A 19,048-nucleotide genomic window follows, 5' to 3' on the forward strand; every position below is an offset into this window, starting at 1 on the left:
AAAATGGGTTGGACTTTCTGGAGCTGTCCTTAACTGGTTCAGGTCCTATTTAGAAAGCCGGAGATATTTTGTTACAATTGGCAGCTTTGAATCTGAGCAAGTGGCTATGACTTGTGGAGTCCCCCAGGGGTCAATTCTTGGACCTATTCTGTTTAACTTGTATATGCACCATTTGGGTCAGATATTGCAGAACTTTACTGTGTCAGTGTCTGGAGGAAATAAACACCTGGATGAGAGATAATTTTCTACAATTAAATGAAGACAAAACAGATCATTCTGTCTGGTAGCAAAGAGAAGACGGTCAGCGTAAATATCTTAACAATCACTGACCAAATTCGTAACCTTGGAGTGTTGATAGACTCAGATCTGACTTTCAGCAGCCACATCAAACCTGTCACCAAGGTAGCTTTTTACCAACTCACAAACATCAACAGAATTAAAGGTTTTCTCTCCCAAAAAGAGAAGCTCATCCATGCATTAATCTCCAGTAGACTCTGTAATGGTCTTTTAACTGGACTTCCCAAAAAGAGCATTAAGCATCTGCAGCTCATCCAGAACGATGCTGCTAGAGTTTTAACTAAGAGAACTGAACACATCCCACCAGTTTTTAAATCTTTACACTGGCTTCCAGTCAGTCACAGAAAAGCCTACTGATGGTTTACAAATCCCAGAAGGGTTTAGGCCCAAAATACATCTGTGATATGTTCAGAGAATATAAACCTAGCAGAGCTCTTAGATCCAAGGACTCAGGTCAACTGCTCCAGTCCAGAGTCCAGACTAAACACGGAGAAGCAGCATTTAGCTGTTATGCTACAAACACGTGGAACAAACTGCCAGTGGAGATTAAACTGTCACCAAATGTAGACATTTTTAAATCCAGGTTAAAAACATTTCTTTTCTCATGTGTCTATGCATGAAATCGGCTCGGTATCTTTTTAATTCATCTCAACTGTTACTTACTTTTAATTATTTTTGTTTAATTTCTATTATTTAATTTCTTTCTTTTTATATTCTTTTTATGTATTTTTAATGCTTCTTCCACTCCCCGCTGTAATGCTTTTATTTTATGTAAAGCACTTTGAATTGTTTTTTACATGAAATGTGCTATACAAATAAACTTGACTTGACTTGACTTGACCTATAAGGGTAATTATACATGTTTCATCCGCAGGGGTACAGGTAAGAATGTGGGTACACACATGTCATATTATTGTAAAGAATGCATCAATGTCACTCAGGACACAGGTAACTACTAGGCATCTTGGTTTCGGAACCAGACTTCCATGAGAGCAGACCTCTGGTGGCTGTGTGGCCATATGAAACTGAAGCCTGTCCTTCCGCCTAACTGGCAGGGCAGCTGGTGGGCAACACTAAATACGATTGTTGATTGGATAAATTACATCTACAAGGCATTGCTAAACAATTAGGTCCAACTTCCCGCATGGCAAAAGAGAATGGCTGTGGATATGTTGCTGGCAGAGAAAGGTGGGGTTTGCAAAATGTTTGGAACTTTTTGTAACACCATTATTCCTAACAATACTTCCCCAGATGGCAGCATCACCAAGGCCTAAGAGGGACTCACATCACTCTCTGCAGAGCTAGCAGAGAACTCAGACCCCTTCACTGGCATGATAGAGAAGTAGAGAGTGACGATGATGACGAGCTACATGAGGATGATGGAGATGAGGATGCAGATGACATTTAAAGTGCAAAGCAGTGCCTTGCATTAACCCCAGTGAATTCTCAATTATTTGTTTAATGGAAATCTCCCTAAAGTGTTAAACAATGATGTAGAAGATAAACAAGTTTATGCAAAGTTTGAAAAAAAAACAAAAAAAAACAAAAATATATACATGCTCATATATGATTTACACCTTCTTTTCCTCTAGTATAAACAGGAGGGAAATGTTATAAAAATATCAAGTTATACTATGAGAAAAAGCAAGTACCATGTGTGAGACGATGTTGCAGGGTCAAAGTCTCCTATCTATTCCTATTTCAGCTTCTGTCTGAACCTTGTTTTACTGAAGGTCTTGTGTGGCGAGTGATCTCATAGTAGAAGACATAAATAGCGATAGTATCAGTTTGTGAACTCAGACAACTCTGGGTCAGTTTCCTGATATGTTGTGCACAAGGCCGGATTAACCATATGGACAATTGGGCAATTGCCCAGGGGCCCTCAACTTCTAAAGGGCCCTGGGCAGCGAGGGTACAAGCAAAATATCTGGTTATCTCTCGCTTATATGTTAAAGCAGAATCTCTGCCCCTGGCTGCCTGTGACCCTGAGCTGTGACCCTCTCCTCATTGGTCAGCCGGGTCAAAGGTGATGCCAATCAACGTGCACTGAGCAGGTTGTGTGAAGTGAAGCGCCTGTACACAATTAAAAAAACATGCAAACAAGGAGAAGCTAAGTGGGGGCGCTAAGGAAATTAAAAAAAGCAGAAGGCCATCAGAAACACAGAAAAATGAGTATATACCAAAAATAGGTAATTTCTTCACTCCAGTAAATGTTACCAACTGTTCTGCTAAGGCAGCTTCCGTCAACGAGTACAGCTCAGCTAGCCAGGACATTTCTACACTGCCAGCTCTAGCTAATGTTCACAGCCCGGAGAGCGAAGAGCCCCCGGCATCTTCAATCGACAGCCCGGATTCTGTTGCGAGTGCGACAGTTGAGGGTAGCGGCGATGGGCCTTGAGTCTCACCGCCACCTGAGCCGTTTGTCGAGTCTGCGAGTTGCCCCTGTACCTCAACGCCTCTACTACTCCCTGGGGATCCTGCACTGTGGGGGCCGGTTACGGAGCAGCTCCGGGGAGAGGCGATCTACCGGGCCTGCAGCTTTCCAGAACTGGGCTGCCAAGTGTCCGGCATCGGTAAGGAAGTGAGGACCACAATGTCACAGACACGGCTCTCTGCACTTTCTCTTTTGGCCATCGGACATGAACTTGTTAGTACCCTTGATTTCGAATATATTGTACACCAGTTGTCACGATTCACATTCCGTTTCATGTCTTGTCTCGTCATTTCCTATTTTATTTTGAAAAATCACTAACTTTCCCCTCTCGTTTCAGGTATCTTGCCCTTCCTCCCGTTTCAAGCGTCTTATTGTCTTCCCTGATTCCCGAGTGTTTCCACCTGTTCCCCTTGGTCCCTCACGTATTCAAATAGTCTGCTTTTCCCTTGTCTTGTGCCAGTATGTTGTCTCAGTTTGAGCCTCATTACCAGCCTTGTCTTTCACCATTGTATCCACAGTCATAATTTCTTTGAGCCTGAAGTCGAGCGATCCTCCTTCAGAGCTATCTTTGTTGTAAGTTTTCATAGTCATAGTTTATGTATTTATTATCACGGTAAGTTTCATAGCTTGGTTTTGTTCCTCCGTTTTTAAGGAGAGATTTTTCTATATAACTTTTCATAGTGGCCTCGATTAAAGGAGTGCTTTAAGTTTACAGTTAAAGTTTCATAGTGCCTCTGTTTTTTGAGAGTGTCCTTTGTTTAAATCCGCCTCATTAGGAGAGCGTGAGAGTATATTTTGTAATCATTCATAGCCCTTTGTTTTCCTCCTGAGTTGGAGAGATTTGTTTTATAACTTTCATAGCTGCACTCGTCCTCACCCATAGTTACTGAGGAGAGTGCTTAGGACTTTCTCAGCCTGTTTTTTACTCTGTGAGGAGATCCTCATCCTGCCTTGCTGTGCTGTGTTATTTAATAAACACTTTGCTTTTGAACTGACCCTGCATTTGTGTCCTGAAGCCGTGACACCAGTTTGCACATTCAAAGTTCAGAAAAATGCCAGTGTAAGATGTGTTTGCCAAATGGAATCAAGCATTTCAAATTTAAACATGCACTTCCCCATTATTTAGGATTAAAATTGTGTATTTTGCCAGATTATGTGGCATTTCTTTTTGTCTTGTCTAATTGAGAGAAATTGACTGATTTCCAAATGTTTAACCTTCACCTGACTTGTTGAATTTTAGTATTTTTTTCATTGTGGTGGCTCCTTGAAAATGCTGTAAATTGTTTGAGAGAAAACGGGCAGATTTCAAAATGTTTATATTGCATTATAACTTGATTTTCCTTGTCTTGTCTGTGGACTTCCTCTGTGATGGCTCTATCAATTCAATACATTTGTGTTGGGAACAGGTTTTGTTAAATAAATATTGAATGCTTTGAAAGTGGTTGCTTATTTATTTTGTTTGTGAAAATGGAGAACACTTACTTATTTTGCCAGATTATGCTGATGTGTTTTGTTTTCATAAAATGAGTGGCCTTGACAAGAGGACATAGTGGTGCATTTGTAGATCTATGAGCATCTGTACATCAAAATGTACTTGATGACAGTTATTGAAGTATTGAGTATATTTACTGTATATTACTGTAATTTATTCTGTATTTTGCCAAATTATGGCGATCATGGGGCCCTTGAATTTTGTTGCCCAGGGTACAGCGAAGTGTTAATCTGGCACTGGTTGTGCACACTTGTCTCCTTGCTGCAAGAATAAATGTTTTGTGTGAATTGTCTCCAGCGACTCATAGCCTCATTTTCAGAGAATTTTTTTGACAGACAGGATGACAGTAAATAGCCTGGAAAGCACACGCTAACAAACACATTAACGCCAGCTCAGACGACCAAACCAATACAGAAAAACCGAATGGCAATTTTATTTGAAAGAATCTTCATTTCGGGATAGGCTCCCGACCCCACCCCACGACCCTAAATTGGATTAAGCAGCTATAGAAAATGGATGGATGCAGTTTGACCACAGACAATTTTTTACCGATCCTTCTTTTAGGCACAATCTTGTTGGGAGTCATAGTTCAAGCTGTTCTACGCTGATAAAACACCTCACTGCACAATCTCAAAACCATTACACCTCAATGCTCACATAGTACTTCTTCTGTATAAACTTCATCAGGGACTGTTGCTTATGGGCTGCTTTTCACCAACGATACATCCATCTGTCCATTTTCTATAATTTACTCAGAACAGACCTCTCCCCAGCTACCTCCTTGTGCTCTTCCTGAAGAACACTGAGGCATTCCCCAGCTTGCTGAGAGATATAATCTCTTCAGCGAGTTCTGGGTCTGCACGGCCTCGTCCTGGTGGGACATGTCCCAAACACCTCCCTCGGGAAGCATGAAGAAGGCATCCCGACCCAATGCCTGAGCCACATCAACTGGCTGCTTTCTATGTGGAGAAGCAGCCATTCCACTCTGATTCTTTTTCGTGAAGACAAAGCCGCTCATCTTCTCTCTAAGGATCAGCCTAAACACCCTTCAGAGGAAGCTCATTACCGCCGCTTGTATCCGCGACCTCATTCTTTCAGTCACTACCCACAGCTCGTGGCCGTATGAGAGGGCTAGAAAGTAGATGTAAATTAGCTTTGCCTTTTAAGTCAGCTCTCTCTCTGCCTAAATCCACTTGTCAATCTCCCGCCTTGTTCGATTTCCCACCAGCGATCAGGACCCTGAGATACTTAAACTCCTCCACTTGAGGCAGTGACTCACTCCCAACACAGAGAGGGAGATGCACACTGTTCCGACTTAGGACCATGGCCTCAGACTTGGAGGTGCTGGTTTTCATCCCAGCTGCTTCGCCAAAGTTAACAAGTTTATTTTAGTTAAGATGGTGTACCCAATGCCAAATGGGGAATCAGAATTCCAAACTTCAGAGAAAAAAATAAAAGCTTCCTATTAGAAATCAGATTTCCTTGTCAGGATATAAAACTTCAAACAAAGTACTGGTGGAGCATTATTGGCTCATTTCTTTGTTATGTTTATGCATTTAGCAGACGCTTTTATCCAAAGTGACTTACCGGGGGGTCTTGCCTAAGGACCCCTACTGGAGGTAGTACCTTTCATGCAGGGGATTTGAACCCAGGTGTCCCACATGAAAGGTGGCAATCATACCACTATACTATAAAATAAAATGTAGTTTGACCTTGAAGTTAGACAGACCATAAAGATGAGGTAGCTGAATAATTTTACTCTGAGCTAAGGGGCCTGAAACAAAGTGCCAGTGTTGCAGTTTTTTTTATTTCTAGAGTTTTTGAGTTGACTGCAGCTCCAGACACCTAAATACACTCTCTGAAGCACAGAGATCTAGACTTATACTGTCTGCATGAGACGTGAATGGTAGCCTTTGTCTTACATTATAACACCTGGAGTAGCTTCATATTTCAAGACTTGAAAACAGTGAACTTGTGCTTTAATTGCTTTATCAGTTTGCGGCTGTAGCTCAGGAGGAAGAGCAGTCGCCCACCAATCGGAAGGTCGGTGGTTCGACTCTGGCTTCCCCAGGATACATGTCGAAGCGTCCTTGGGCAAGACACCGAACCCCACGTTGCTCCCCCAGTGTATCATTGGGGGTATGAATGTGTGTGAATGCTTAGAAAGCACGTAGTTATATCTTAAGACGTGCTGTATGAATGTGTGTGAGTGGGGTGAATGCGGCATGTAGTGAAGCGCTTTGAGTGGTCAGTTAGACTAGAAAAGCGCTATACAAGTACAAGTCCATTTACCATTTGCCCATTACCGCCTGTTACTATTAGAGTCTGATACTCTCCTCGTAATGCAAAAGTCTCTATAGTGTTGGTGTACCATCATTTAGCACCATCTGACCTCCACAGCCATCTGCATAAAGACGGCCATTACCCTGATCAGCTCCCAGTATATACTGTACGTGCCTCCGTAGCCTAAGTTTTGCCCTCTTGCTTCATTCTTTTCGATTAGGTCTCTTTGAATGAAAATGCAACCCTCTTCATCTTTGTTGGTAGAACTAACTTCCCCAAGCAGACAGGAATCAGTGAGCTTTGCATGTTGATTTATCTTTATGGAATATCAAATGACTAAGATTAGACTTGACACCGGTGATGAGAGTGAAAGAACAATCCAAGAAAATAATCAAAGTGCCTGCAGCAGAGGCAGAAGTCAGCCTCCGCATTTGTTGCTCAGCTGGGGATTAAAAGTGATCTCTTTTGGCAGCTATCAGAGTGCACTGATGTACTACACAAGGGCTCAGTGGACCTTTGTGGTCATGGTCATAGACTGTTAATTTTCTTTGTCAAATTAAATGCTAATATAAATGCCTGGTTCTATTGAGAGGACAGAAAGGACAAGCCTCATTTCCCTTTACTTACCATGAGACACTGACTTGATCTCCACAGTTTTGGAGGTCTTCTCATCACGGCCCCATCCTGCACTCTTCCTGCTCACCTGGGACTTGAATAAGGTGTTCAACAGAGTTGACTTTCCGAGGCCACTGTGACCTGAAAGGAGTGAAATAAGAGTAAAACAGGAAGAAAAGGTCAAAAAGGGAGTACGGTCAGAGAAAAAGAAAGTAAGAAAGTGTCCGGGTATGAGGGAAGTCCACTCTGACTTACCAACTACCATGATATTGAAGTCAAAACCTGTCTTCATGGTCTTCTTTCTCATCTGTTCAATGATGGTGTCAATACCAATGTAACCTAGCAGAGTGGATCCCCCACTTGTTCCGTGGGAACCTCCGTGGCCGTGACCTCCGCTGTGTGTTGCAACGTGACCCCCAACCTGGCCAACACCATGCCCCACACTGTGAACCACACTGTGACTGCCACCGTGTCCAAGGCCGTGACTTCCAATGGGAACTGGTATGTTGCTTGGAGGCGGAGCAGAAATACCACCTCCTCCAACACCTGGGCCCTGGGGCGGGAAGGGGTTAGAAGGAGAGGCAGCCCCCACATTCGGGGGCTTGGCAGGGACAACTGGCTTGGGTCTAACCTCTGGTGGAACTATGTCTGACATGTCTGCAGGGGAGGAGAAAGACAGAAATAAATTACATTGTCAAAAAGACAAGAAAGTAGGTCAGTGGATCAGGTGAGGCCTCTTGTCCCTTGACTTGCTCTACATTTAGGAAATGGGTTGTTGCAGGAGGCTTAAAGGGTAAACCCTCATGGGCATTTCAGTAAGCAAACAGCTTGGCTTTATTTGCTGAAGTTTTGATAAAATGTCTGAAACTTCAAGGAACAATTGTTTCTCAAAGAAACTTTTAGAAATAAAACTGGAGATCTGCAAACCTTATAAAGCCAGCTGTTTCACATTAAATCAAGTTTCCTTGTCAGTGTCTGTTTGTCCCCTCTGCAATTTTAATTTAGTCATGACAAGATCAATGTAATGAAATCTGTTTAGAATTGGCTTAATCTTGAGAGAGAACAAAGAAATTGCCAGCTGTGAAGCGTCTGCGAAGCAATCTAAATGAGAGAAAGTGCTTCTTTTTGACACTGGCGGTGTCAGATTACCTAGGCTAACATTGCTGTGAATCACATCTGCTCTGGCAAAGATTAAAATAATATGACTCACCAGCTGTTTCTGGTCTGAGCTGGCAGATATAAACTTATGTGACTGACCGGCATCTTCTCAGAAATTATATAATATCCCAGATACTTCCAGAGATAAAAGGAAGTCATAAAGAGCTCCATTTTCCTTGAGTTGGTGTACACCGCAGTTGTTTGTTTTTGTTACCTCAAGGTTTGTTTCCAGTTAGGACAACTACTTCTTCTACTGAACCACTAAAATCGTAGCCTATATCGTCACCCTCTGGTGACACTACGTGGCCTAGTTTTTGTAACAATTTGTAACAAGACAACATTGCAACGTATGACGAAATGAGAGCTGCAGATGTTTGACAGGTGTTAGTTAATGTGTTCTCTCTCAACACCGAACCATACCCAAACATTTCGGTCCATGTAAATAATTCATCCTAAGACATAACATGCCAGAATTTGCCTTTAAGTCTTAAGACTTACAGTACATGTCAGGTATCAGAGAGATAGAACGCTATTTCCACTAAGATTTTCATTATTTATCAACATATACGACCAAAGGGAAATGCCAAGACAAGCACGTCAGCTTCAGCTTTTATGTAAACCCCTAATAAGATGAACACAATAGTATTCGTATACCGCTAGCAGCTTAATGACACTACAAATAATGTCACATTTCCATCACTATTTCAACATCACTTCCCATCATTGGTGCCCCCTTATTCAGCCATGAATCAGTCCTACTAACTATTACCAGGTACTGAGCTTTTAATATTGAACTGACTGCATCTATAGACATCAATGCCGTGGATTTGGTTGCACAGCCAAACACCACAGTATTGCCGTGAGCACACTTTGGTTTTTAGTCAAATAACAATGTAGAGTGCAGTAACTTGGAGGAGGGGATTTGTCAGATTTCATTTGAAGCAAGAAATGATGGTCAGAGGCACCTATACCACTAATCTAAACTCATAGTGGCATAAAACAATGAGAAAAACACAATAAAACCCCAGTTATTCATATGACGGTTAATCGTGACTTTTCACAGGGGTTTAGCTAATTGCTTGATGAATGAATTACAAAGTCAACTGAACATAAATTGGCAATAGGGTTTTTTTTTCCAAGGGAAAATTGTGAAAATTAGCAGGCTCCAGCTTCTTGGAGGTCAAGTCAAGTTTATTTGTATCGCACATTTCATGTACAAAACAATTCAAAGTGCTTTACATTAAAAAAAAAGCATTACAACGGGGAGTGGAAGAATCATTAAGAATAGATAAAAGATGATAAAGAGAACAAAATAAAATAATCAAAATGAATTAAAATGATTGAAAACAAGCAACAGTCTACATAAATTAAAAAGATACCGTGCAGATTTCATACATAGGCACATGAGAAAAGAAATGTTTTAAACGTGGATTTAAAAATGTCTACATTTGGTGCCAGTTTAATCTCCTCTGGCAGTTTGTTCCACTTGTTGGCAGCATAACAGCTAAATGCTGCTTCTCCATGTTTATTCTGGACTCTGGACTGAAGCAGCTGACCTGAGTCCTTGGATCTAAGAGCTCTGCTGGGTTTATATTCTCTGAACATATCACAGATGTATTTTGGGCCTAAACCCTTCTGGGATTTGTAAACCATCAGTAGGCTTTTAAAATCTTTTCTGTGACTGACTGGAAGCCAGTGTAAAGATTTAAAAACTGGTGTGATGTGTTCAGATCTCTTAGTCCTGGTTAAAACTCTAGCAGCATCGTTCTGGATGAGCTGCAGATGTTTAATGCTCTTTTGGGGAAGTCCAGTGAAAAGACCATAACAGTAATGTAATCGAGTCTACTGGAGATGAACACTGACCCTCTTCTCTTTGCTACCAATCAGAATTATCTCAGTTTTGTCTTCATTAATTGTAGAAAATTCTCTCTCATCCAGGTGTTTATTTCCTCCAGACACTGACACAGTACATCTGTTGCGCTGCAGTCGTCTGGTGACAGAGACACATAAAGTTGTGTATTGTCTGCATAACTGTGATAATTGATGTTAAAGTTCTGTAATATCTGAGCCAAAGGGAGCATATACAAGTTAAACAGAAGAAGTCCAAGAATTGACCCCTGGGGGACTCCACAAGTCATTGCCACTCGCTCAGATTCAAAGCTGCCAATTGTAACAAAATAACTCCGGCCTTCTAAATAGGACCGGAACCAGTTAAGGACGGCTCCAGAAAGTCAAACCCAGTTTTCCAGCCTGTGCAACAGGATTCTTTGCTCTACAGTATCAGACGCAGTGCTGAGATCCAACAGAACAAGGACTGAAACATAATCAGAATCAGTATTCAACCTGATGTCGTTTAACACTTTGACCAGAGCTGTTTCAGTGCTGCAATGACGTCGGAAGCCTGATTGAAAGTTAGCAAGATTTATACTTCAGGCATCTAGAGTTCTCTTCTTTAGGAGTGGCTTAATGGCAGTTGTCTTTAGTGACTTGGGAAAAATGCCTAATACCAGTGAGCTGTTTGAAGGAGATCACTTTCTACTGAGGTAAAAACAGTTTTTAAAAAGTCGGATGGTATTATGTCCAGAGTGCAAGTTGTTGATTTCAGATGCCGAACTGTTTCCTCCAGGATTTTTAAATCAACTATCTTAAATTGTCACATAACATCAGAGTTATTTATAGGTTTTAGACACAGATTAGTTTCCTTGTTTGTCTGTGTGGCGTGAATGTTTTGTCTAATTGTTTTGATTTTTTTCGCTAAAAAAGTTGGCAAATTCGTTTCTCAGTGGAGAGGAGGTCTGGGTTTGACTGTTTAGGAGGATTTGTGAGTTTTTCAATCATAGTAAACAGAGTTCGAGAATTGTTGACATTCTTATTAATCATTTCAGGTAAATGCAGCTGTCTGGCTTTGAACAGCTCATTGTTATAACTACGCAGGCTTTGTTTGTACAGCTCACAGTGAATCTGAAGCTTTGTTTTCCTCCCCTACGTTCACCATTCTCTTTTCAGGTTTTTGACCGTAGGGATGTTACTCCATGGTGTTCTCTGTTTGCACAAGGTGCTCTTATCGGTGCAACAGTTTCCATTACATTAAAAATTTTCAAGTTGAAAGTATCCAGCAATCTGTCAACCAACTCTGCGCTCATAGTTGGTAACATAGCTACGGCCTCCCTAAACTGAGCACTTGTTTTCTCATTAATGTACCTCTTCTTAATTGATAAGCTGGTTGTTTGAACATTCTGAATGATCAATAAATCAAATAAAATATAAAAATGGTCAGACAAGGCCAATCAATAACCACAACAGCAGAAATATCAACACCTTTAGAAATGACCAGTTCCAGAGTGTGACCTTGAGGGTGGGTAGGTTCTGTTACATGTAGCCACAAACCAAACATGTCCAGCACAGAAGAAAAATCCTTGGCATTACCATCCGTCATATTATCTATGTGAACGTTAAAATCCCCGGTCAAGATAAAATGGTTAAAATCATTCGAGATAACAAACAATAATTCAGAACATTCATCAATAAAACTGGAGATACTCTAGGAAAACTTGCGCAGTATTTTAAAATAAAACCAAGATATTCAAAAGAAGTGAGATCACCAAATGAGATCTCTTTCCACTGGAATGTATCTTTAAATAAGGCAGCTTCTCCCCCACCTTTCCTCCCATTTTGGCATTTATCCATAAAGCTAAGATTTTGGGGTGCTGTAGCACTTGTGTTCTCTGTTAACCATGTTTCTGTTAAAAAAAGAAAATCTAAATTGTGTGAAATTATGAAGTCATTAACTAACAGTGACTTATTGGACAGAGATCTAATATTAAGTAAAGCTAGCTTTGTGGAGTTTACACTGGTCTCTGTTGTATTCTCAGTTGGACGTGGTACCGTTAACAGATTAGATAGATTCACCCAGCAAGTTGACTGTTTTCAATCCCTTATTTAATAGCTAATACAGGAATCCTACTGGGTCCCAGCTTGTTCTCAGAACAGCTGTCAGTAGTAGGGAAACTATAGCAGGGACCCTAAACGTATCATGGCATGTTATCTTTGTTTTGAACTCTGCTGCTGCTCCTTGAACATCCTGCACATCCCCTTGTGCCCTGCTCTGCCAGGACAGATGATGTAAGAGGAGGAGGAGGAGGAGGAGGAGGAGGAGGAGAAGGAGGAGGAGGAGGAGGAGCCCTGCGTTTCTTGGTAGATGGTGGTCGCTGGAGTCCTGGCTGGGATAGAGACATCCTTTGGAGACCTTCGGTGATGTGGAAGTAAAGGGTCTGGTAAGGGAGGAGGACTGGGGGTTGTTTGCTTCGCTGCTGTGTCCTTCACTCTTACATGTGAGTCATGTTTGGATTTGACATCCCAACAGCATGACGTTAATGTGCACCAAATAATCTGCATCCAGTTCGATTTGGATTCACACCATCAGGTCTTAAATGCTCCTTACAGTTCCAAAAGATATTAAAGTTATCAATGAACTTAATCCCATGGGCGATGCATGTATTTGACAACCATGTGTTCAGGCCAAGAAGCCTGTTGAAAAGTTCAGTTCCTTTACCCACAGTAGGAATGGGGCCTGAAATGGAGACACTATGGAGTGTCTCACTCCATAGTGTCTCCATTTCACACAGTCTCTCCAACAGCGGATAATATCTGGTTTTCTTAGTTACTTGTGATGGTAAAACTGACTGTCTTTAAAGTAATCAGTAATCAGAGTAACCAGTCAAACAAAACAAGACATTCTCAATTCAATGAAATTACATTCAATAATGATTTATTAATCCCCAAAGGGCAATTATACTGCTGCAGTATCGGTTATTTTTAATAATGGGACTCATTTTAAATTTCTTATAGATGTTACAAAATGAAATAAATCAGCTGACAAATATGTAGAAAGCGAAAGTGTAGCAGAGAGGGAGGTGTGACCTGTTCGTTTTATCTGCCAGTGATCTCACACTTCCCATGATGATCAAAGGAAAAAATGGATTAACCCTCTTTCAACTCTTCTCCATTTTGCTCCTACTCTGCATCCTAGACGTCTCCTCTTGAACTCATCTTGATTTGAGGTCTTATTCCAGACATTACTTGGACTTCGGCAAGCTCAGTCAGCTGCTCCAACAGCTTAAAAATGTACCTGTTGCCATGGTTATGCATCATAACAGATGAAAAATATGACTAAATTGCCAGAATTACCAGCAGAAGTCCTTCCAGCTGCACGGCATCCTTTCACAAATGTGTTTTCACAGAAAAAAAAAAAGAAAAAAGAAGCTCACTAGAAAATCTCAAGAAACTGCAAAGAAAGGCTCAATGTGCCCAGAGCCACTGCAGCAGGCTGCCTGCCTCGTGGGGCTCAAAGCGAACTGTGCGGCTCTGACACCACTTGAGCCGAAAGATTTTTGTTTTGTGAAATGAGCCTTTAAGGGAGGCGAACAGATGGCTACAGCAAAAGGCGTAAGGCTGAGCCAAGACGCAGATACTCTGAGCCCTCCGGTGTGTGCATATGGAACAGCCTGCTGCTGTGTTTTCAGTCAGTCATAGATACAGTGCAGATCTCACACACAGGTCACCGAGGCAGCGGCTGTCACTTTGAGTCACTCCGCTCAGCAGTCCCGCAGCTCTGCCTGGCCTCTCGCTCCTTGCCGCCTTCACACACATTCGCACTCACAACTCAAACGTTCACAGCTAAATCATTTCAGCACCGAACTTTAGCACTGCCAACTGAGACATACACCAACTGAAAATGCTCTGACGTTCCATTTAGAATCTGTTATTTCTAAAAATAAGTAATGGTCTCTAAGCACGTTAACGATAAGAGCCGCAGCACACAACACTAGCAGAGACGCATTACTTGATTATTTTTGATACAAAACAACACACGGGGTCAGCTCCAGCTCAGCCTACGACCCCATTGTCTGTCTCCACTCATGCTGGATGATAACATTCACGGTTAGCATCAGCTCTGTTAGCTAGCTGCTAACCGCAGCCCGCTAACGACCGGCTCGGGAGTGTCACACTTACCGATTCGCGGTCAGTTAATCAGCTTCAGGAGAAGGCAACGCTTTGTCACTGCTCTATTGTCGCCCGGAATCCAAGAACAAATAGAATACTCAACACAGAGATAATGGTAAAAGGAACGGTCATGTGATGAGCCTGGGTACCTCTTCTTCACTCTGGCCGAGAGCCCCCCCTCTCCCTTGGCTGTTGCCAAGGCGACAAGAGGACAGGGAGTGGGGAGATGCAGTGCACATGCGCAGTGGGAATTTACCTCAAAGGGACTTTTTTTTTGTTGTGGTGCCTTTTGTCTGTGATACACACTATTTTTAGGTTTGGACTGTAACATGTTGAGATAAAAAGTAGCCAACTTAAACGAGAATCTAATTTGCTGAGAGTTGTGCAACATTTTTTGTGAGTTTGTGAAACACAAGGCCGGGAGATTCTGGAACTTTAACAAAAGAAAATGTTATAATTGTGCTGAGGAAGTCACAATTTCCTCTATATTATGTCTAAATTCCATCTTTGACTTCTCATATGTTGTTTTGTAAGCTGATGGTCTGTTCACTGCTTCTCAGACTAAGCTTGCATCTTAGCTAAAGGAGAGAACCTCATAGTGGGAAATGAGCACAGTGTACATGTACAACTGTGGGAAAATTCCGTCTGGCCTCACAAATCCCAGACCACCTGCCACGAGAAGGTTTCCAACAAAAGTCCGAGCTGTTGTTTCTCGCTTTTTGTATTTGTTGAGAGCAGTGAGAGAACGACGGGCTTCATGAAGCTTAAATGTAACCCGATTATAGTTTCATTTTACGTTGCAGAGGTGTAAGTCCTGCTTGCATACAGAGGGTTTGTTGCAAAATCAATAAGTAATTAATTAAATAAAGAGAATTTAAAAACAGTTTTACCAAAATATGATAAAGAACAGATACCCTGATTACTTAATTCCTGTAGAGGTATAGACATACTGTTCTGTGCAAATGCTTGAGCCACCCCTCAATTTTTGATCTTTCAAATCCAGGGAGCCAGAGGTAGCAAAGAAACAAATGCATTTTAGGCACTTTGTTACTAGCAGCCTGTCACAAAGACACATAATTTGTTCCAATTTATTTAGTATCATCTATGAAAAAAAATATATAGCCAAAGATAATGAGTCTGACAGACATAAAATAGCATTTTGCACCAACAAGGGGATTTCTAAAGGGCTGAAAATGTAGCATATCTCAGCATAATGTGTAATATGTCCTTAAAAGAAATTGATTAAACTAGACTTGTGGAGGACAAAAGAAGGAAGGCCTAAAAAAAACCTAGCAGATGAACAGTATGTGAAAGTGATGTCCATAAGAAATAGAAAAAATCCATTAAAGACTTAGTACAGGAACCTGAGACCTGCATCTGACCCCTCAGTTGATCCGTTTACTGTCTACTGAAGCCTCATCAGAAACGGTCTCCATAGTGGCGTGGCTGTCAGGAAGTCATTCTAAAGGAAGGGAACCAGGCTGAGGTATGCCAAATGACACAATAATGGGGCTGAAATTTTGTGGGATCAGGTCTTATGGAGGGATGAATCCTCCCCAGAGCCTGGACCTCAATATTACTGAAGCAGTGTGGGATCATGTTGATGGAGAACGGAACAAAAGGCAGCCAAGATCCAAAGAAGAGCTTTGGGGTGTCCTTTATGAGAGCTATACCTGAAGAATGCCTTCATAAATGACAAAAGGCTTGTTGATGAGGGTTCAGACTGCGTTGAAGAATAACTTTGCTCATACCAAATATTGAATTGAATTGAAGAATTGCACAAACTCTGTTTTAGCCTTTATACACTACATTTCCATGTTTGCACATGTTCCAATACATCACTGCACCAATTTTCTGTTTTCCTGTCACTATACAAAGAAATGAGGGGCGGATCAAAACTTTTGCATAGTATCCATCCAACCATTTTCTTAACCGCTTAATCCACACGGGGTCGCAGTGGCAATATGGAGAGTAGAGAGGCCCAGACATCCCTGTCCCCTGCTACTTCCTCCACCTTATCCTGGGTGACCCCGAGCCGTTCCCAGGCCAATCGAGTCCTGGGCCGACCTCGGGGACTTGTCCCAGTTGGTGGTGCCCGGTACACCTCCAAAGGAAGGCGACCAGGAGGCATCCTGATCAGGTGCCCGAACCACCTCAACTGGCTCCTCTCAATGCGGAGGAGTAGCAGCTCTACTTTGAGTCTCTCGGATGGCTGAGCTCCTCACTCTATCATGAAGCATGAGACCCACCACCCTGCGAAGAAAACTCATTTCAGCCGCTTGTACTCGCTTGTACTTTGCAGAGTGCTTTGTGTAAAAACTGAAAGTACTCAATTCAAAGGAATAGTAGCCTATACGATTACAAAATACAAGATTTGATTATTACTTGATTCATGCATCAGCAGAATTTTAAAATTTTTGAATTCCATGAAAAGTGAATCTAATGACCTTAAATTGAACTCATACATAGCTCATCTTGTCTTAGGTGGGGTTAAATGCAGCTGACAAAATCTAAAAAAGAAACAGTAGTTGATAGTTTATTAAGATGTTTTTACTAATGCATGAACAAGTGAGCAGAATTATTATATGATTCTCGTCAAATTGGAGCTTGGTGTAAACGCTTTGTGTTGCTGAGTTTTGAATGTAAAATCTATCCTCTTAACCCCTAAAAAAAAGAAAAGAAAGAAAAACAACTCCATTTGGGAATGTTTTTGATTGTTTGTGTGCTTTTCCATCCGTGTGGGGAATATGACCTAAAGTAGAGCTGTAAATATCCTAAATGACACTCTTTAAATTCAATCGGCTGTAATAAATAAATAAGTAAGGTGTGTCAGTGTGAGGACCCCACCATTGTCACTAAAGCTGAAGGACTATTTGACAGACAAAATTAAATTTCAGTTTCACTGCCCCCCCCCTCATTTAAATCAACTTTTTAGTCTGAAACAACAGTCGGTTAATCTTCCATAGCAACAGATCCATGACAACTGAAGACACTTTCCAGTGACATACATCTGTAGCTGAGGAAAGCTGAGGACGAAGCTGGTGGGTGGTTCTGGATCTGTGTTTGTTTTGTCAAACCCAGCTGAACACATAAAACCTCAGCTCGTGCTGCAGGGCCACAAAAACTATACTGCTTCACTCATGATATCTCATGGGCCTCATAGAGTGCAATGCAAAGGCAATGCAGACACCTTACTTGTCATTTTTAAAGCTCCGTCCTGTGCTACTACACAATAAAACCAAAGCTTATTGCACAGTATTTTTAAAAGTTCCTTTCAGGTGTAAGCAGCAGAGCGGTTTCTGTGGCGCGGTACTCACACTTTTATTTCAGAGCTGCTCTCCTCTCGTCCCTCCTTCGCTTTCCTCCCCTCATGTTTTCGCTATGTTTGTGTGCTTCTGTGGAACTGCTTTGACGTGTCTTCCTGTCCTATTCACTTTGACAGTCTGCTAACCACCGTCGTCACTTCTCTCTGCAGTGTCTGTTACTCTGCTGATAAGGAGCTATGTCCTCTATCCCTCTGCTATCCTCTTTGACCACCCCCTCGTCTGAACCCCCACTCCCACAGAGAAAAAATTATTGAACTCCTACTCAAAATAAAAACAAGATCTGGAAGACTCCCTGGCATCTTAAACCTGATAAATGTGTAGACTTGGTTGAGTTTCAGTCATTCGAGTACTCACCCACGTACACTGAACCTGGGTAGTACATGGTGACGTAATAGGGATCCTCTGAGTCCTCAGTAATAAAAGCTCTGTCTGTGACAGAGCACTTCAGTTGATGTGTTTGTGGAGAAGTTGTTGAAGTTGTCTCTTCTGCTCTCTGGTATATTCTGTGCTGTGGTGGCTGAAAGACCCCCTTTGAGCATCTGCCAAAGCTGTTTGTGTTGAATGGGCTGTGTGCCGCGGATGGGGGCCTGGGATATTCTAGCAGTTTTTTTGGCACCACGTGGTGGTCAGGTGGGTCCGAAACATCAGTCTGATTCAGACTTGTGTCACTGGCATTCATCTCTTGTTGGCTTTTATGTCGCCCCTGAGGCTGCTCCTGATTTATGCGATATTCGTGTGGTCGAAGGTCTAGCTTTGAAGAGGGTCCACCGTGGGAAGCTGTGCACTCAGCAGAAACGGGGTTGGAGGCCTCATGGGTCTGAGACACCAGCAGACATGTCTTAAATCGATTTAATCCGTGTACACGCTGAGAATCATCCATTTTCTGATCGATGTCTCTTGACTGGCAGCTGTAATCCTTTGACACACAGTCAGGCCGATTTACCGATTTTCCATCCATCTGGGCAGTTTGACTCTGGGTCTTTGATGGGAGTCTGTATTTCTGAAGGTTCTTAATGTTTTGAGAGTCACCGACTTGTTGGACGAGTTCAGATGAGCTTCCTGAAAATGTCTTTTTATTGTTTTCTTCCTGTGGCCCTCTGTGAAGAGGACTTGACGGAAGCACTCGTGTTTCATTGTGCAGGTCAAACTGTCTTCTCCTTGTTTCCTTGTTGGCTGAGAAAAGACCTAAAAGAGGCTCAGCGGACTTTGTAAGAGTTTCCCTTTTCCCAGAGTACACTTGTTCATATAATTGGTGACCAGAGGTAAAATCTGAGCTTTGAGTGTAACTGCCCTTCTGAGTAGCCTGTCCATCAAACACTGACTGAGAGCCTCTGTGAACAATTTCAGAGCACTCTGCTGCTTCACTCAGTTGATATCTTTGTTGCTGTTTGATGTATGGCTTTGATTTTGACATTGCAGCAATGTCTGCATTCACTGTTG

General features: G+C 42.0%; 1 protein-coding gene across 2 annotated transcripts in view; it reads right to left on the reverse strand.

The window, feature by feature from the left end:
* septin3 (septin 3) overlaps positions 1 to 17,718 on the reverse strand; it is a 29,945-nt gene extending 12,227 nt beyond the window's left edge. Inside the window, exons 1-3 of one of the 2 annotated variants that reach the window (XM_072383372.1) lie at positions 17,600 to 17,718; positions 7,377 to 7,778; positions 7,134 to 7,262 (exon numbers count right to left, since the gene is read on the reverse strand). In XM_072383372.1, coding sequence (XP_072239473.1) covers positions 7,134 to 7,262; positions 7,377 to 7,776 — 529 coding nt within the window. In that variant the 5' untranslated portion in view covers positions 7,777 to 7,778; positions 17,600 to 17,718. Of the gene's footprint in view, positions 1 to 7,133; positions 7,263 to 7,376; positions 7,779 to 14,291; positions 14,503 to 17,599 lie in introns of those variants that run through there. The other variant, XM_072383371.1, reaches the window with a different exon arrangement.
* Positions 17,719 to 19,048: the final 1,330 nt, after the last annotated feature.

The sequence above is a fragment of the Leuresthes tenuis genome, unplaced genomic scaffold (genome assembly GCF_036924035.1).
Source record: "Leuresthes tenuis unplaced genomic scaffold, fLeuTen1.0.hap1 SCAF_4, whole genome shotgun sequence".
Classification (NCBI taxonomy): domain Eukaryota; kingdom Metazoa; phylum Chordata; class Actinopteri; order Atheriniformes; family Atherinopsidae; genus Leuresthes; species Leuresthes tenuis.